Source organism: Chelonia mydas, chromosome 12 (assembly GCF_015237465.2).
Source record: "Chelonia mydas isolate rCheMyd1 chromosome 12, rCheMyd1.pri.v2, whole genome shotgun sequence".
Taxonomy (NCBI): Eukaryota; Metazoa; Chordata; order Testudines; family Cheloniidae; genus Chelonia; species Chelonia mydas.
In genome coordinates, this window is record NC_051252.2 from 41,819,370 (window position 1) to 41,839,932 (window position 20,563).

General features: G+C 50.3%; 1 protein-coding gene across 1 annotated transcript in view; it reads left to right on the forward strand.

Moving 5' to 3' along the window:
- PMFBP1 (polyamine modulated factor 1 binding protein 1) overlaps positions 1-20,563 on the forward strand; it is a 356,891-nt gene that overhangs the window by 247,089 nt on the left and 89,239 nt on the right. Inside the window, exon 12 of the mRNA XM_043526068.1 lies at positions 19,439-19,522. Within this exon, the coding sequence (XP_043382003.1) occupies positions 19,439-19,522 (84 nt within the window). The remainder of the gene's footprint in view (positions 1-19,438; positions 19,523-20,563) is intronic.

The following is a 20,563-nucleotide window of genomic DNA, read 5'->3' on the forward strand; positions in this document are numbered from 1 at the left end:
GGGGATACGATAGAGGTCTATAATGACTGGTGTGGAGAAAGCGAATAGGGCAATTTATTTACACTTTCACACAATACAAAATCTAGGGGTCACCCAATGAAATTAATAGTTAGCAGGTTTAAAACAAATATAAGGAATTATTGCTTCATGCAACACACAGTCCATGTGTGGAACTCATTGCCAGGGGATGTTGTGAAGGCCAAAAAATAACTGGGTTCAAAAAAAGAACTAGATAAGTTCATGGAGGATTGGCCCATCCGTGGCTATTAGCCAAGATGGTCAGGGGTGCAACCCTATGCTCTGGTGTCCCTGAACCTCTGACTGCCAGCAGCTGGGGTGGACAACAGGAGAAGGATCACTCAATAATTGCCCTGTTCTGTTCTCTCACTCTGAAATACCCAGCACCGGCCACTGTCGGAAGACATGCCCCTGAGCTAGATGGATTGGTCTGACTCAGTATGGCCATTCTTATGTTCCTTACGGCTGTCTCTGCACGTGTCTACACTGCACCACAGTACGGACTACAGGGGTATGAATTGCAGAGCACACCGAAATGTTGGGCTGTAATTGTCCCATGTGAAGACTTCCGGCACAAACTAAGAGATACGCAGTTCTCATTAACGTAGTCCTCTTACAAACTGGAAGAACCTGTTACCAACCAGAGACTCTCTCACTGGATTAGGAGTTGTGCAGAATGTTGTTACATCTTAGCTCACAAGCCAGTAACTCCTGGTAGGAAGACCCACTCCACAAGAGGCACTGCAGAATCAGTAGCCTTCTTCAGACAGATTCCCCTGGTGGTGGAGGTTTGCACAGCAGCAACTTGGAGTTCAGAGCACACTTTCACCAGACTGCTCCTTGGGCTTAGCATTACACTCCAGTGCTTGGTGCTACTGTCCATATTTAGCTAAGAACTCCTTGCCCATCGTCCACCTGGTGGAGCTCTGCTTGCTAATCTCCCACAGAGGCCTTCAAAGAAGAAAGCAAAGTTACTTCCCAAGAGTTACCTCTGTGCATTCAAATTACCCGCCCGCTTTCCCTCTACCTCAGAGTTCTGTTCAGTGTCAGGGCTCTGGAGTCTACGGAGAAGGAACTAAGGCTGTTGAGGGGGGTGCACTCCCTCACTGAGTCGCATGATGATATCATCCTCCCGTCAGTGGGCATGGCTTTCCAAGGCAGTTCCACAGCTTGCCGCCAGGGGCGCCGTAGCCTACCAGTAGGAATGCTCAGGGGAAACTTGCAGAGAACAGTTACTAGTGAGTAATATCCCCTTCTGCAAAGGTGGGCACCCTGAGCAGAGCCCTCCACCCCAGGGCACACCTCTCTCTAAAGCCCTCCTGCAGCTCAGTGCCTTCTTTATAAAGTCCTAGAGCTACTTACTGCTGCTTGCTCATCACCTTCTAGGAGTTGATTCCCATTGACACAGAGACAGCTGGCCAAGCCCTAGATGCTGAGTGAATTTTTTTTCTTAATATTGAGGCTAGCCTTAGACTCACCCAATTGTAACTGCAGGCATGATTGTTCCTGATTTGGTTCATTCATGGGCCCATTTCTGTAGTACCTTTGGATTCATGTCACTTGGCTCTGCTGAACTGAATATGTTCAGCTTTCCGAAAGATTCCTTTCTCTGATGTTTAGCAATAGAATCATAGAAGTGTAGGACTGGAAGGGACCTCAAGAGGTCATCTGGTCCAGTCCCCTGCATTCATGGCAGTACTAAGTATTATCTAGACCAGGGGTTCCCAAACTTGGTTCACGGCTTGTTCAGGGTAAGCCCCTGGTGGACCGCAAGACGCTTTGTTTACCTGAGCGCCCACAGGTACGGCCTCTTGCAACTCCCAGTGGCTGCGGTTCGCTGTTCCCGGCCAATGGTAGCTCCAGGAAGTGGCGCAGGCCGGGCCACCACTTCTTGTCCTATCCTCAGAGGTTAAGGAGAACAATTTTTCTCCCTCCTCCCTGTAACAACCTTTATATACTTGAATAGCTCTTTTAATAAGATATTCTTGATTTCCTAGTTGTACAATCTTTTTTCCCCTTTATTTCTGCTAGAGAGATCTAGAGTCCAGTTTCAGCCATTTTAGATGCATTCTTGGTTTGTCCCCCTTCTTAGCTTTTAGTTGGGGCGCGTCTTCTCTGGATAGCTTTGTAAAAGTGCCTTTTAGTTCTCTTAATGCTTTTGGCAACATTAACTCATTCTGCTTTCTAGCAACTTTCCCTTTCCTCCTTAACTGACTCTTTGTGTCTGTGTGGTTCCCTCCCCGGCTGTCCACACCCCAACAGAAATCTTAACTGTAAATCTTGAGGCATTCACATGCTCTGGTGATGGCAGTACAGAACCCAACACTGAGTCAGCCCTTAGCCATGTTCCTGTCCTTTTCCTTTTCTGAAGAATTGTAATCTGCTATGCCCTAATTATGGTGACAAATAAGATCCCCCACGCTTATGGATTTGAATTATTCCTCCAATTACATCTTTCTCACTACATTTCTTAATTGTACATCGTTTGCTTTCCCAAAATCTAATGCCTGCGTAGTGCTGGATTTGGCGAGCTCCCCATTCCTCACTGTGCTCAGCTGTCAATGGTTTCACCGTCTCTATTATTCGCAGTCAGTCTGATCAGTAAGAAGTAGATGCAGGATGGTTCTCTTCTGGCTAATTCCCGCCCCCTTCTGCCCCCCCAAGAAAATCATACAATTGTTCTGTACGTATCTGGGAACTCTGGGATTAGCTCTGGGCACCCAGGCCCTTGTTTAGGCATCTTGACTCCAGTGAGCGCTGCCGGCTGCTCAGCATTTTGAAAATCAGGCCACTTATTGAGAAGCCTAAATATGGGTTTAGGGGCCTAACTTTAGGGTCCTACGTTTAAAATGTGCTACTTGTTGAGGAGAGGTTTGTAATAGTTACGCATTGATTTCACTGCCAATAGTAGGATGTCTGGACAGTGCTCTAGGTTCTCTGACACATGGCACGACAACAGAATCCCAGCAGCATTATAATAATTATTCAGAATTGAACTCTGTCTGCCAGCCAACACCTACAAACAAAGCTCCTTTCTGTCCGGGGAAGCAGACCCACACCATTCTCTTGTGGTAGGCCATGAATTTGGGCTATTTCAGACCAGTTGAGAAGAGCAAGCTCCTGAGTCCTGCCGGTTTCCCTGTCTCTTTGATAATAAGGGACTCCAGCTCAAGCTCCTCTGTGGCAGTACGGCATGGGGAGGGAGGGGATCCCTCAGGCAGGCCAATCCAGGGCATTTCTAGTCTCAGTGGAAATTAGGCTTTTCTGCTTTCCCAGTTTTCACCAATGTCAATAGGGTTCTGACTAGCGTGGGAGGAGGGGACGCTCAGCCAATGTGAGCAATGAATTGTGCAGTCCTCTGGTGGGTTGTACCCAACACTCTAAACTCCACCCGGAGTCCATTGGGCTGCCAGTGCGGATCCGGGAGCCCTGGGGCACAGGCTCCCAGCAAGAGGCCCTGCTCAGTAAGCCAGGCTGTGGTTCCTGCACCAGCACCAGTCCTCAGGTGGCTTTAAGGGGTGGCCCCACATAGAGCACATAGTGACCCCATCAACATTGGAAAGAAAAGAACTCAGCCTCCTCACCAGGTGACAGGGCCACTGCTGTAATGTGATCGTCAGACAGCAGCTGGTGGCTAAAATCAACCCTTAGCTGGCGATTCTAATAACTAGTGGCCGACATACTCCCTCCGTCACAGGGATAGATATCATCTCCACCATCTCCTCCGGCTCCTTCCCCCAACCCACAGCATCACCTCAGTCCTGTGTGCGCTGAGCCGTGGCCAGCTTGCTCTCATCTGTGACCTGATCTCCACCAGGAAGTGGCTGAGTCCCTGAGCTGCATCGTTCAGGTCACGTGATATGGAGGCATACAGCTTCAGCATACAGAAAACACCAGACCTCAGGCCTCCTTGTTAATCTTGCTGCTGGCCGCAGGTACACCTGGAAGAGGAGGGAGAATGTCACACTCCGCCACCCTTCGTCTGAGAGCTCTTCAGGCAGAGGAACCGTTGTGCCTGACTACCTGCTCAGACCTCTGAGAGAAAATGGAATTGTGGGTCCCCAGGTGAGTCAGCAGCATGACATGACCGGTGGTAACAAAGGTAGCCGACAGATCTGATAGCCGCACGGACACAGATCTTTGTCCACAGCCAGGAGGAGATCATTAACCACCATGACTAGTGCAGTCCGCATGCCCTAGCCAGGTCTCTACCTAGATTGATAAGGGGCAAGGCGATCAAGGACATCTAGATACTGAGAGAGTTGTCTCTCCTCAAGCGTCCTCAAGCAGGGGATGTGCGCTATAGGTTGATAATTAGCTAGATTGTCTGAATCGAGTGTTCACTTCTTGAGCAAAGGCCACAAAGTTGCATCCTTCAAAGCAATAGGCAGCCAGCCCTCTTGGAGAGGCATTTTGACAATCACCACAAGCTAGAGGCTTAGTACTTCTCCACTGGCCTTCACCAGCCAGGAATATGTGGCTCCAAAGCACACGTTATGGGACAAAGTTCTCCCAACACCTCCAATACTTTAGCGAGCATCACCATCTGGGACTTTTGCAGAGAGGACAGGGTCTTGCTTCCCCTCCAAGGAAGCAGATAACTCATCCCTAATCTGATCAATCCTGTCTCATAGACTCATAGATATTAAGGTCAGAAGGGACCATTATGATCATCTAGTCTGACCTCCTGCACAATGCAGGCCTCAGAATCTCACCCACCGACTCCTGCAATAAACCTCTCACCTATGTCTGAGCTATTGAAGTCCTCAAATCATGGTTTAAAGACTTAAAGGTGCAGAGAATCCTCCAGCAAGTGACCCGTGCCCCATGCTGCAGAGGAAGGCGAAAAACCCCCAGGGCCTCTTCCAATCTGCCCTGGAGGAAAATTCCTTCCTGACCCCAAATATGGCGATCAGCTGAACCCTGAGCATGTGGGCAACAAGCAATTTCCTCACATTAGGAGGCACTCAGACTAGCTACCAAGCTGAGGCAGGACTGATTTACCAGACTCTCTGACTACCACTCAAAACAAACCTGCTATCCAAGGTTTTTCTGGATGCAACAGTGGAGGAAAAGAATTAGTTCTTTTCCCCCTGTGCAACTGATCAGCCTCGGCACAGGACTTCCACCACCAGCATGCCAGCTATCTCCCCTCTCGCTTCATTTATTGCAGATCATCTGTGATCCTGGGTGACCTTCTGAGAGCAAAGCCAGTGAAGAAGGTGCCATGGGACCACCGCATCAGTGGTGGAGAACACAAGAGTATTATAGTGTCCTACCAAACCTTCATGGGATTAGTCAGTGGAACAAGACTCTCCCTCTGAGCTCTCTGTAGCCCTTCTGGCTCAATTAATCCCTGACGACAGATCATTGAAACAACAGGCGAGATGAGCCCCAGCCTCAAATGCAGGGGTAATGGCCAGCCTGGGGAGGAGGGTGGGCTTCGGAGCCCAAGTTCCAACCTGAGCCCAAACATCTCCACAGCTGTCTTTAGTGCCACAGTGCGAGCCCCAGTCTGTTGACCTGAGTACTGAGACACACTGCTGCGGGTTTCTCCTTGCCGTGTAGGCATACCAGGAAATCCTAAGCCAGCGCAGAAGATTCATCCTCTGCATGCAGACTGAAATCTCCAAGAACTATCAGTCGGTGCCCTTCCAATGCCATGATGGTGAGGAGCTCATTCAGCTCACTGAGCAATTTGGCAGTGCATCAGGGCAAGCAGTACACCGAAACCAGTCCCATCGTCGTCCTCATCTTAAACCTGCTCTGTCTGATCCAGTTTTGGAAAGAGAGAGCTGTTACACTTTTCACAGATTCCAAGGCCAGAAGGGACCATTGTGATCGTCTGTCCGACCTCCTGTATTACACAGGCCAGAGAACTGCCCCACAATAATTCCAAGGGCAGATTTCTGAGAAAAACATCCAATCTTGATTTAAAAATGGTCAGTGATGGAGAATCCACCACAACCCTTGGTAAATTGGTCCACTGGATAATTACTGGTTTCAGAGTAGCAGCCGTGTTAGTCTGTATCCGCAAAAAGAAAAGGCGGACTTGTGGCACCTTAGAGACTAACAAATTTATTTGAGCATAAGCTTTCGTGAGCTACAGCTCACTTCATCAGATGCATTCAGTCCAAAAGGTTTTTTCCCCCCAGCTCTCCTGCTGGTAATAGCTCACTTTACCTGATCACTCTCGTTACAGTGTATATGGTAACACCCATTGTTTCATGTTCTCTCTGTATATAAATCTCCCCACTGTATTTTCCACTGAATGCATCCGATGAAGTGAGCTGTAGCTCATGAAAACTTATGCTCAAATAAATTGGATAATTACTCTAACCATTACAGATTTATGCCTTATTTCCAGTCTGAGTTTGTCTAGCTTCAACTTCCAGCCATTGGATCGTGGTATACATTGCTCTACTAGACTGAAGAGCCCATTATTAAATTTGTAGATACTTACTGACTGTGATCAAGTCACCCCTTAGCCTTCTCTTTGTTAAACTGAATAGATGGAGCTCCCTGAGCTTATCACTATAAGGCAGGTATCATTCCTTTGGCTCTTCTCTGAACCCTCTCCAACTGATCAACCTCCTTCCTGAATTGCGGGCACCAGAACTGAACACAGCATTCCAGCAGCATCACACCAGTGCCAAATATATATGTAAAATAAGCTGTCTGTTCCCACTCAAGATTCCTCTCTTTATGCATCCCAGGATCACATTAGCCCTTCTGACCACAGCGTTAACACTGGGAGCTCCTGTTCAGCTGATTCTCCACCCGGACTCTCAAATATCTTTCATGGTCACTGCTTCCCAGGATAGAGTCCCCCAGCCTGTAAGCATGGCCTGCGTTCTTTGTTCCTAGATGTATACATTTACATTTCGCTGTATTAAAATGCATAGTGTTTGCTTGTGCCCAGTTTACCAAGCAATCCAGATCACCCTGAATCAGTGACCTGTCCTCTTCATTATTTACCACTGCCCCAATTTTTATGTCCTCTGCAAACTTTAAGCTGGTTGCGGTCAGCACACTCCCCACTGACCCCCCACTTGGGTCCTGACGCATGGAATGCTAGTGACAACTGTGCCAAGACTGGACCTGCAGCAGCATCCAAGCAGTCTGTAATACACGCAAAGTCTTGTATTAAACCGTAGGGGGTTGATATTTCATTTCCCACCAACTGAGCACGAATCATTGGGAGAGTAATACTCCCCTTCTCCAGCACGTTCCATCTGTCAACAAATATTAGTGAATTAAAATGAGGTAGGCATATTGTACAGAAAGGGGAGGTGCAGCACAGGGGCTAGCTGACTTTCCCAAGCAGTACACTGAGTCACCGGCAGAACCAGCAATTGGGTTCAGGGCTCCTGACTGTGAGGCCTCTTTGTCACCACAAGATCCGCTTTGTTCTCTATTGTTTTTGCTTCTTTCTCTGTAGAAAGAATCCCTGCAAGTTGTGGGCTATTTATTTTGGACTTTTATGAAGGACTTTTTTTTTCACTCCTCTGCCTCTCCTTTCCTTTATATATTTTGTGTCTCCGAATTGGACATTCTCCTAATGATCTATGTCTTGGAGGGTTCTAGTTGCACAGTGGGGGCTGAGTTCTGATCTTGGGAAGAAATCATTGCTGACTATCTGTTGGCAGGTTGACTGTCCCATTCATAGTACTTTGTAGCCCAGTGAATTTGAGCAGCTGTTACAGGAGGTTGTAAAGAAAAGATGAACCTTGGTCACATGGCAGGTTCTCAGGTGTTCTTTGTTGGTAGAATTACTCTTCCCTTCATCCTGGTGACTCGATATCTCACAGTGGTGTAGGTATGACAGAGAGACTCGCCAACAAGTATTGTAGAGTCTTGAGGTATTTCACTCTAGATTGCAGGCTGAAGGCCTGACTGTCCGTGCAGAAGGGCTCTGTCCTCAGTGAGGAGTAGACCAAAAGGGTCAGCTCTGAAAGAGGCTAAAGGAAAAGTACAGGCTGCTCCAAGCCTCGCCAGATCACTTTTTCATAATACCAGTACAGAAGCAGAATTATATTTCCAGTAACAATTCTGACTTGACTGATATCAGTTTCCTGACTTCTCATAGTCTGTCCCTGGGTTTTCTATACACCCCTCCAACTATACCATAGTGTCAGGTAAAGTAGTCCTTATTTGTTTTCACAGAGTCTTCTCCCTTCCCTGGCTATGGGAATCCATGCTGGGGGAGGGGGTGTATATGTGGTGGGGGACACAGGTGTGTACACAAATGCACATTAATCATTCTGGTTACATGGAAAAGCTTTCTCAGAGATGCAGGCCTTGCTGGCCGTCCTGCTCTGAACTGGTCTAATCCCCTCTGAAAGTCCACATCACAGCCACAACCTCTCCCCTGAGAGTGCTTTATTGCTGACGATCGTGCTCCTCTGCTGAGTGCCCCAAAGGAGCTAGCTGTCTTGGTAGGTCCTGCATGGGGGCGTCCTTGATGGTGTAGCTGGGCCCTAACATGTCAGTGGTTTGACGTAGGTATCAAGGTCTTGAAGAGGCAACAGGCCCAGGTCACTGGAGGGATCTGATCACAGGGTGTTGTGCTCACAGTGGCTCATGCGATCGAGGAGGTGGGCTACCACATTCTGCATGGTCTGCAGCCTCTGCTTCTGCGGTCACGCCCAGGTACAGCGAGCTGGGGTAACGCAGCCAGGTAACAAGTGTGTGGGTCACGGTGGCCAAATCTTCATCCAGGAAGAAGAGGTGACCTTTCCTAGGAAGCTGGAGGTGCCTCTGACCTGCCTGGTCACCTGGTAACGAGTTACCCCAGAGGGAGGCTGAGCACGTCCTGGAGTGTGTGCAGAAGACAATGGGTGGGGGGTGGCGTAACCGCACGGACGATCTCAGTGGGCTGGCACAGACTCACACAAGCTGTTTCACCGGCAGGCCACGGCTGCACTAGCGCCAGCACGGGAGGCTGGGGAAGCCTGTTTCTGGGTGCAAATGTGATTCCTACGGTGTCTGTGCAGACTGAGTTGCCTGGACATTAATAAGTTTCCTGTTTCCTTTCTGGCAGCCCTGGGGAGGGGCAAGCCTGTGTCCACTGAGTCCTGTCAACCTAGAGTGACTCATGCCCTTTATTGCTAACGACTGCACCTTTGCTGTGTGTCCCCATGTGCACTCCAGGGACGGGGCCGGGGGGAGCAAGGGGAGAATATGCGAGTGTGCCCGTGGGCACTCAGCCAGGTGGGGCTGTCATGTCTGCGAGTGTGCCTGTGGGCACGCACCCAGGTGTGTGGGGGGGTGTATGTGAGTGTGTCTGTGTGCACTCCAGGAACGGGGCCGGGGGGGGAGCAAGGGGAGAATATGCGAGTGTGCCCGTGGGCACTCAGCCAGGTGGGGCTGTCGTGTCTGCGAGTGTGTCCGTGGGCACTCAGCCAGGTGTGTGGGGGGGTGTATGTGAATGTGTCTGTGTGCACTCCAGGGACGGGGCCGGGGGGGGAGCAAGGGGAGAATATGCGAGTGTGCCCGTGGGCACTCAGCCAGGTGGGGCTGTCGTGTCTGCGAGTGTGCCTGTGGGCACTCAGCCAGGTGTGTGGGGGGGTGTATGTGAATGTGTCTGTGTGCACTCCAGGGATGGGGCCGGGGGGGGAGCAAGGGGAGAATATGCGAGTGTGCCCGTGGGCACTCAGCCAGGTGGGGCTGTCGTGTCTGCGAGTGTGCCTGTGGGCACTCAGCCAGGTGTGGGGGGGGGTGTATGTGAATGTGTCTGTGTGCACTCCAGGAACGGGGCCGGGGGGGGAGCAAGGGGAGAATATGCGAGTGTGCCCGTGGGCACTCAGCCAGGTGGGGCTGTCGTGTCTGCGAGTGTGTCCGTGGGCACTCAGCCAGGTGTGGGGGGGGGGTGTATGTGAATGTGTCTGTGTGCACTCCAGGGACGGGGCCGGGGGGGGAGCAAGGGGAGAATATGCGAGTGTGCCCGTGGGCACTCAGCCAGGTGGGGCTGTCGTGTCTGCGAGTGTGTCCGTGGGCACTCAGCCAGGTGTGGGGGGGGTGTATGTGAATGTGTCTGTGTGCACTCCAGGAACGGGGCCGGGGGGGGAGCAAGGGGAGAATATGCGAGTGTGCCCGTGGGCACTCAGCCAGGTGGGGCTGTCGTGTCTGCGAGTGTGTCCGTGGGCACTCAGCCAGGTGTGGGGGGGGTGTATGTGAATGTGTCTGTGTGCACTCCAGGAACGGGGCCGGGGGGGGAGCAAGGGGAGAATATGCGAGTGTGTCCGTGGGCACTCAGCCAGGTGTGTGGGGGGGTGTATGTGAATGTGTCTGTGTGCACTCCAGGGATGGGGTGGTCAGGGACACATGCAAGTGTGCCCGTGTGCACTTCTGGGTTCAGGAGCATATGCAAGTGTTTCCATTTGTCTTCCTGGGGCACAGGGTGTGGGGAGCATACATGTGCCCAAGAGTGCCCCTCGGGTGTGCGGCATATGTGAGTTTACCCGGGCCTGTACAAGGGTGGGGTGCAGTGAATGCAAGTGTGCCCGGGGTTTGTACCTCAGGGGTGGGGGCTCCACGAGTGTGCAAAGCATGCTGGGTGCCCATACTAAGCCGGGAGTGTGTCTGCACACCTCTGCTGACGCCAGCTGTCAGCAGCTGGTCAGTTTCATAGCATAGATCAGGCCTGCGTCCATGGTAGGTCTGATGTGGTGAGAGGGACCAATAGCCAGCCCTGTCAAATGTGGAGAGAATAAAGAAAACAAGGGAGCTGTTGGCTGAAACAGTCCTTAAGACTGGCTTCACTCCATGCAGTCTCTGGAAAGAAATAGTCCTGGGGGTTGTGGAGAAACAGACAGCCTCCGGGCCAGGAGGCTAATGCACAGCCGCTGCTGTTTGCATAGCCGCAGAGCCCTTAGGAGAGACTTGGGAAAACTAGCTTGGACTCGAATGAATATTTACAATTCTACTGCTCCAAAGTTGAACGCAATCACAGCCCTGTGATGTGCAGGCTTTGTGTATCAAAGGAAAAGGAGAGAGAGCAGTAAAGATGGAGTTGCCTTTGGAGAGACTTAGAAACACAGATCTCCCTGCTTGTGGCAGAATGAAAATGCTTTATTTCTGATAGGAGCAATTTATTCTTTAGGCACTTTCCTTGATATCAGAAAGCGCCTGGCTGGATTCTGAAGTGGATGGTCTTTAATTCAGAATGAAAGAAAAGAATGGAAAGAATTACAGTCATAGAATTGTGATTGTTCTAATAAACTTCAGGAAGAGGGGAGCGCTTCCAGAGTGTCAAATCTCCTTTTTCTTGTTGTTACAGCACAGAACAGTCCTCGGAAGAGCTACCCCAGTTTTGTGCTTCTGGTCTGAGAAAGTGAGCTGTTTGATGGACCACAGTGTTCCATGCAAGTTCTGGTGTCACACAGAGTGGGGCAGGCTAGAGGATGGGTGAGGCTCCTTGTGGCCCAGAGCTGACCCTGTGTTCTGCTGAGGTGCTAGACTGCATGCAGTTGGATATATATAGCAGTGACAGCTCACAAAAGCTTATGCTCAAATAAATTTGTTAGTCTCTAAGGTGCCACAAGTCCTCCTTTTCTTTTTGCTCAGACCTCAGTGATTCAGGAGCCAAATTAGCAATCAGCATCACCCAAAAGAGCCACGGTCATGTGAAATCATTGTGTCATTTACTATAGGACTACAGCTTCCTATTCAAACAGTAGGACAGGGGAAATATTGAGTTTTTATATATATGTAATTCTCACAGCAAAATGACTGACAAAATAATAATACTTGATCAACTGCAATAGGATAATAGTAAAAGCATCCATCCTGTTTGGCTAATAACTTAAACGGCTTAATAAGTAAATGACTGTGTTTTAGTATCCTGTGCTGTGAAGAGCCCCTGGCGGCTCGCGAGCCTGGGTCGGAGTATCACTGATGTATAGGGAAGGTATGTTTGAACCATGACATGGATCAGAAGATGGGAGGATTTACGTCAGAACATTGCAGAGAGCTGTGCGTAACAGACTGCAAAGGACACTGCGTAGGTCGCTTCAGTGAGGACACAGTGACTGGTATTGTAAAATACACCCAGTACCATTGGCATGCTGCCAAGGAAGAACTAATCTTAAGGAGCTGCTATCCTGGTTGTATATCTATTACTGAACAGTTGCATAAAGTGCCATAGAAAATCAGTTCAGAGGACCGTCCCTGTGCTGCCCACTGTAGGCGACAGGCACCCTGGCATAAGCAGGAGGGAAAACACTGGCTCAGGAGAAAGGAGGCCAGTCCAAAGCGGTTGTGGAGTGTACTTAGACAAGTGCACATCATGCTGGGAATGTCGGGCGTTGGCGAGGGCTTTGGTGTCCCTGATGGAGACACAGAAGGTGGTTTCTCAGGAAGGCTTGGAGAGGAATGGTGCAGGTGTAAAGCGGGGGAAGAGTAGTCCAGGTTTGGGGGGCAGGGTAGTTCTTCATAATAATCAGCATCTGCTACTGATTGGGTCCATCTTCTGTTAAGCGCTGTAAGCACATAATGACTTTGTGCAGAAGTTTTACCAAACCAAGGCTCCCAACCTGACCCACTGTGAGTTTGTTGTGAACCCATGGATTACAGGTTCATAATAACATGGAAGGACAGGGTCTTCTTTTGTTATTATAGACCCCGAACTGTGCTCTGCTCCCCTCTGCATGGTCCCTGCGCATCTCAAGTCAAACGTGAGCTAGAAGGCTTGGAGGATTGCAGTGCACACCATGAGTGAGGGAGGAGATGGGAAATGTGTGATTACTTTGATGGACTATGTGTGCGCTTACAGGAAGTCACGACACCAGGCAAGGGACATCCGAAGAGCTGACCTGTTAGGGTGCGTCTACACAACAGTTAAACACTCGGGCAGGCCCTGGCCAGAAACTGAGGCTCACAGGGCTTGGGCTGCAGGGCTGTAAAATTGAGGCGTAGACATTCAGGCTTAGGCGGGACCCCAGGAGGAGGGACGGTCCCAGAGCCCAGGCTCCAGCCCACGCCCATATGTCTACACCGCAGTTTTGAGCCCCACAGCCCGTTAGCTGACCTGGGCCAGGTGCGGCCATGCTGCGGGTCTTTTATTCCAGTGTAGACACACACTTAAGCTCCACGGGCATTGGGGGATGCGCCTTAACCCCTGCCCTGGAGAAGAGGGGGCACTTTCAGACTGTAATGTGTTTCGATGTGAAGCTGATTCCTGGAGCATTTCGCCTTGTGGCTGCATACATCCCTTACGGGGCACTCGTGGGAGCTGCCAGGAAGGCAGTCACTGGGATCTGAGTGACCATGCTGGTGCAGGGAGGTGCTCCCCGCACGTGCAGGTGTGGCCCAGTATGCTGCCTGCAGTGGGGCACACACGAGAGTCAGTCGCCCTTGGCAGGAACCTGCATTCAGTGTGAGAGGCTTAAAATAGACGGTGACGCTTGGGTCCATCTCCTAAAATCCTCTTCCGTTTCTTTGCTGGCAGCTAATTCTAGATACGACAGTGCATTGTGGTATTTGATTCTTGGAATTTTGCTAGTACGTCCAAACTAGGACCTTCCAGATCACATGGTATAGCATCAAAAACACTCATTCTTTTCATTCATGTAAATTTGCCTTGTGGGAATGGCAGCTGCTCAGATAAAGTCCAAGGGAAGATGAGAAATATGTGACAGAAATCAGAGGTTGCCCCATTTGGTGTGCTGCAGAAATAGCTGTACATCCTTGCCCTGAACATGAATCCACTGTGCACTGCATAGCCTTCCCTCTCCCCCGCAGCTGCGGGGCTCTGACCCCAGCTTTTGAACAGGCTGGTTGTTTGTCAGGGCAGACGGACATCATTTTAGTGAATGACAAACAGGGAACATTCTGGCACACCCAGGGCATTGTGGGCATGTTGACTTTCCATTGGAAAACGATTAAATAGTCATTGTCAGTGTTTCACAAGTACATAATGATCACCAAGCCCCAACGACTCCCACAGCAGGACACAGTCTGAGATGTAACAATTCCCAGAGGCAATTTGCTCAGTATCAGGCAGACCAGGTTGAAGCAACCATGAGAGTGTCTTTTGTTTGATCATGTAACTCTTCTTTGTTGTATTTTTCAGGGTATGTCAGGGCGTTCTGAGCTTTGGAGGGACATACTTTGGGGAAGAAATAACAGTAAAGATCAGGGAAGTCATGGCCATGACAAACACATTCTTACTTATGACTTACAAAGCTTTGCAAAATGATTGTAGGACTGTTAATGGAACCATTAGATGTGTGCATGCATCAATTAGGTAGTCTCTGCAAGACTGTATGGCTGTAGCCATTCTGCTTCCTTCTCGCTGCGGTTTCTTCCTTTCCTGATTCGGTCACCTCTGAATGTGGATAGGGCGTTTTTCAGGGCGGGGTCCGTTTCTTTCCTTCGACCTGTAAGGCGCCTACACAGCAGCTCTCATCTGTTTTATAGTGAGAAGTACATAGCGAGATTCTCCTGCATAATTGTGCTGGCACAAACCATCTCCCTCCTCCCGCTCATGCCTGTGGCAGCAACAGCAGCAGTTGCTAACTTGGAAAAGTAATATTAGGAAAGTGTATGATCTGTTCTAGCTGTCTTAATTAAATTTAGCAGCCGAAAGCCAGGCAAGCCAGCACCATGTGACTAGCCAGCTGTCTGCAGGACGGCAGTAAGGGCAGTTCTTGACACCAAAGATCCATGCACAGTGGTTTGAGAACCACTGACCTAGCATGCTTGGGGCTCCAGGCATCAGACTTGTGTGGACTCCCCGGAGTGCTGCTGAGGAGCAGTTTGATCCTGTGGACATCCCTTTCCTGGTATTTTGTCAGGTTAATTCATGGTCAGTAAATGTTTTTTGAACTGGCTGATGTGCTGTGTGCAAAGCGCTCCGTTGAATATCAGTGGGAAAGCCTTCGCTTTAAGACGAAAGACCTGATGTTAGCAGTGGTGTCATTGTGACTATGTGCAAACGGCGTTATTACAGCTGCTAGCTCCGTGAGCTGCAACACCGCAGATTCCCCGTGGGTGTTTCTTTACAGTACATCCCTTTTCCTGTTCCTTAGGCTTTTTGCCTTGTGCTCTGCCCTTCTCTAGAGGACGGAATTAAACAATGTGTTTGCTGAGGTTCCACGGGCAGCAGGCACTTTAGCTGGAACACCTTGCAACCATCCTGCTGGTGCTGCCAGCAGGAGTTCCTGCCCCTTCCACATATGACAATGCCATGGCTCCAGTTACTATGGGGCTGTCATCCCCCTGGGATCCGTGGCTGCAGTATTTCCTCTGTTTCCCTGTCTTGTCTTTTATGTATGTGTTGACTCGCAGCAAGATTTTAAGAGAAATTATTAAAATACAGTAGGATGCACATTATCTAACCTGCTTGGCCAGCGCCCAGCTGCCAGGCTGTTCAGGAGAGCATAGACTCAGGAAGGCATGACTGGCTATAGCACTCAGCATTAGGTCAGGATTTCCTGTTCTGTTGGCTTCCTTTTGGGTATGTCTTCAAAGCAGAGCTAACCCAGGTGATTGGTTCCTAGGTCTGAGCCTCTGGGTTAGCCTAGTCCAGGTGTGAGCAGCCACACTGCAAAGCCCTGTCCCACTTCCTGTGTCCTCACCGGGGCTGCGCTCCTCAGTGTGTATCACTAGGACTTCTGAGGGCACATCCCATGGCTCTTTGTGCTGCAGGGAACTGAGAAGCTCTGTGATTCTTTCCCAGTGAATTGTGGGAGAACTTGTCTGCCCTTCTGGACACACGAGGGGAATTTTGGGTGGATTGGAGGATTATCAGCACTTGAGTTATTTAGCCAGCCTCCTCACTTCAAAGTGGGCAGGTTACCAGCCCAAGTGAAAGCCTCACTCAGCCTTTAGTCAAGCCAGCTAGCCTAGGTTGAAACTTAAAAGCACTGACCTGGGATGAGTGGGTTTTGTGTGTGGACTAGAGGGGTTTAGGGACCACACCCGGGTAAAAGCAGTGAAGACTCACTTGCGCATATGAATCCCATTGGCTTCAATGAGACCACTCCCCAGAAGTAAGAGGAGCCGGATTAGCTCTAAAGTTGGCCAGTTGACAAAGCAGCAAATTGCTTACTGGACAGGAAGGCAGGTTGGCAGCTCATTGGAGAGAAGGAACAGGATTGCCAGGCTCCTCCTGGCGCTGTTGCAGAGCGCCAGCTCTCCACTGTGGTTACGTTTGAGCGTCACTTTCTGTTTCCCACATAGACTGTTTTAAGTGTTCTCAAATCTACGTAGTATTCTCAAATCTAAGTGTTCTCAAATCGTACTGACTCGGAGTGTTGCTGTGCCTCATGGAGTTGTGGGTGGTTCCAGTGCTCCACGTCTGGGATCATATGAGCAAAGGGAGCCCAAGTGTGTGTCCAGTTTTGGGCCCCACACTACAAGAAGGACGTGGAAAAATTGGAAAGAGTCCAGCGGAGGGCAACAAAAATGATTAGGAGACTGGGGCACGTGACTTATGAGGAGAGGCTGAGGGAACTGGGATTGTTTAGTCTGCAGAAGAGAAGAATGAGGGGGGATTTGATAGCTGCTTTCAACTACCTGAGAGGTGGTTCCAGAGAGGATGGATCTAGACTGTTCTCAGTGGTAGAAGAGGACAGGACAAGGAGTAAAGGTCTCAAGTTGCAGTGGGGGAGATTTAGGTTGGCTATTAGGAAAAGCTTTTTCACCAAGAGGGTGGTGAAACACTGGAATGCGTTACCTAGGGAGATGGTGGAATCTCCTTCCTTAGAGGTTTTTAAGGGCAGGCTTGACAAAGCCCTGGCTGGGATGATTTAGTTGGGGATTAGTCCTGCTTTGAGGAGGGGGTTGGACTAGATGACCTCCTGAGGTCCCTTCCAACCCTGATAGTCTATGATTCTAAGAGAGAGGATTCCCCTCTAAAAAAAGCTACAAAATCATCTTGTTCTTCTAACATTATTTTTGCAAACTATGTTGCTCAAACTGGCTGATCAAACTGATCCCTTCAAACTGATCACTCAAGATTTATCTCAGCTAGTGCACGGCACCCACAGACCTTTTGGGGGTTGTATTGCAGAAGTTATTATGGGTTAAGTTAGGAACTCCAGGTTCACGCATCCCAGCTGACACACCTACAAGAATGAAATGGGAATGTACAGCAAGACTAGGGCTCTGTTGGAACCCGAGAGTTTGCAGGCTGTCTGCTGTCCCAGCAGCTGGGTGGCTGTGGCATGCTGTGGTTGCCTAGCCTGGGGAGCTTTCAGAGACTGCATGTATCCTAGAACCAGAAAGTTAGAAGGGATCACAAGTGTCAGCTAGTCTAACCGCCATGTTAGACTCTCTGCCTGCATTCTGCAGGACTCCTTCGGTAAGTTCTTCCATGAGACCAACATTTCTGGTTCCAGAGCAATATTTTAAAGAGCTCCCATGGCGATGCTGTGGCAAGAAGGGCTAGCTTGATCCTGGGATGCATAAACAGGGAGATCTTGAGTAGAAGTGCAGAATTTATTTTACCTCTGCATTTGGCACTGGTGTGACACTGCTGGAATGTTGTGTCCAGCTCTGGTGCCCACAACTCAGGAAAGATGTTGATCAGTTGGAGAGGGTTCAGAGAAGAGTCATGAGAATGATTATAGACTTAGGATACCTGTCTTATAGTGATGGTCTCAAGGAACTCATTCTATTTAGCTTAACACAGAGACGGTTAAGGGGAGACGTGATCACAGTCTGTAAGTACCTATGTGGGGAACAAATATTTAATAATGGGCTCTTTGATCTAGCAAAGAAAAGTCAAACACGATCCAATGGCTGGAAGTTGAAGTTAGACGGATTCAGACTGGAGATTAGGAATAAATTTGTAATGGTGCGAGTGATTAACGCAGTGGAACAATTTACCGAAGGTTGTGATGGATTCTCCATCACTGGCAATTTTTAAATCAAGATTGGATGTTTTTCTCAGAAATCTGCCCTAGGGATTATTGTGGGGCAGTTCTCTGGCCTGTGCTGTGCAGGAGGTCAGATTGGATGATCACAACGATCCCTTCTGGCCTTCGAATCTATGAAGAAAATCCAAATGCAGACTCCAATCTTACTTTAGAAATACTGTCAAAGAAATTAGTGGGAAGAAGGATTCTAGTGAGCAGTTAGGATAATATAACGTAACAGGGCCTGAGTGCGATCAAAGGAAAGCAAGTCACTGCATCATTTGGTCTTGGAGTTCCTGACGTGAAACCACCCTAACATCAGCTGTTTATGTCATTTTCAAATTCTTGTAACTTTTTGGGTGCAGAGTGAGGGACTATGGAGTGTCGGAGTAGTGAAGGGGGATATGGAAGGGCCTTGGAGTAGTGCAGGGAGGAGGGTGGGAGCTGGGGAGCAGAGAATAAATGAGGATGGGTGGTAAAGGAAGGGGTGGAGGGGACGGAGGAGGATTAGAGGGAGTGGTAGGGGAGGGCTGACAGTCTGGAGGGGGAAATGGGAGTGTACGGTGGGGGGCGTGGATTAGGGGCAGGGGAGGCTGTCAGCCACATATTCTCCCTTTCCATTAAAGATGCATTGAAGGGGGCTATGAGGTCAAATGGAGGGGTCAGAGTTGTGCCATGGAGAGTATGGGGGCTTAATCTCTGTGCCCCCAAACCTCCCACATCTATTATCCCCCCATTTCCCCTATGTCTGTCCCCCGATCAAAAAATGGCCCCACTGGCTACGTGCTAGTCCCCACACTGTTCCTGCCTCCTCTCCCCAGCTCCTCCTGCAGGTCCCGAGCCGAAGCCGGCCTCTCCATGGGGAGTAGGGGTGGACCCAGGCTGTGCTGGACCGGCTGAGGAAAGATGAGAAGACAATGCAGTGGCAGTGAAAGGACTAACATGCAAGCAGAACTTTCTGTGGCAGGCAGCCATTACCAATAGCCATTCGTGGACCTGTGCTCCAGGAACTTGTCTCATTATTTTTTGAACCTCATTATATTTTTGGCCTTCACAACATCCCCAGCAACAAGTTCCACCAGTTGACGGATTGTTGAGTGAAGAAATACTTCCTTTTGTTTGTTTTCAACTTTCTGCTTGTTAATTTCATTGGGTGATCCCTGGTTTTTGTGTTATGGGAAGGGGTCAATAACACGCCCCTGGTCACTTTCTCACACCGGTCGTGGTTTTTGTGTTATGGGAAGGGGTCAATAACACGCCCCTAGTCACTTTCTCACACCGGTCCTGGTTTTACAGACCTCGGTCGTCTCTTTTCTAAGCTGAACAGTCCCAGCTTTTGAATCTCTCCTCACGTGGAAGCCGTTCCACCCCCTCAGCATTTTGTTGCCTTTCTCTGCACCTTTTCCAGTTCTAATAGATCTTTTTATAGATGGGGCGACCAGAATGGCACGCAGTATTTAAGGTGGGGCATCCCATGGATTTATATAGTGGCATTATGAGATATTTCTGTCTGGTTATCCATTTCGTAATGGTTCCTAATGTGTTTTGACCTACAGGCACAAGAAACAAAGAATCAGCTTGCTGAAGCGGAGGTGGAGGTGGTCACCATGAGGAACAAATATAGCATGGCACAGAAAGAGGTACTGTCAATAGAGAAGGCAACCTTATGGGACCGCCCCCAAGAAGGGACAGCCCTCTGCTGCCTATGAGCCCTCTTCAGGGTCTTTCAGGGCTAGTGCTAACGTGGGAGCATTGACTCTTCTTTTCTGAACCAGCAGTGCTCCTTATGGCCTTGGCTAAGAAACAGGAGATGCTGCCAACCTTAGAGAGCTGGAGAAGTGGGGGTGAGGCAGGGCGAGCATCTCAGTTCTCAGGGACGCCCCCTGAGCTCTTCCCAGACATGGAATCCCATCCTTTGTGTTGCAGTTGAGTTCCGATACCGGACGTTCAGGCAGTTAGAACGTTCCCATTTCCCCAGCACCAAGGAATCACTAAAGTGTGACTGAGCCATGGGTGGCTCCAAACCTGCTCGTCACAGAGAGCTTCGCTCCCATGGAGAGATTTATGGGAAATGAGGAGCAGGCAGCTCACCCCAGCGCCCCTGTGTCTCGGGGGTGTCAGGTGTGGGATGGGAGAGCGGGGCAGGCAGTGTGCCCTGGGGGTGTCGGGGCCAGTGATGGAGAGGGGGGGCAGGCAGAATGTCCCCTGTGTCTTGGGGTGTGAGGGCCTGTGATGGGAGCGGGGGGCAGGCAGTGTGCCCCGGGGGTGTCGGGCATGGGATGGGAGTGGGGGATAGGCAGTGTGTCCCCTGTGTCATGGGGGTGTGAGGGCAGGGGGAAGGACAGGGGAGCAGGCAGCATGTCCCCTGTCTCCCCTAGCATTTCAGGGCCTGTGATGGGAGCGTGAGGCAGGCAGCACGCCCCAGCGCCCCTGTGTCCGGGGGGGTGTTGGGGCCTGTGATGGGAGCGGGGGGCAGACAGCACGCCCCAGCGCCCCTGTGTCTGAGGTGGTGTCGTGGCCTGTGATGGGAGCCGGGGGCAGACAGCGTGCCCCTGTGTCCGGTGGGGTGTCGGGGCCTGTGATGGGAGAGAGGGGACAGACAGCACGCCCCAGCGCCCCTGTGTCCGGTGGGGTGTCGGGGCCTGTGATGGGAGAGGGGGGACAGACAGCACGCCCCAGTG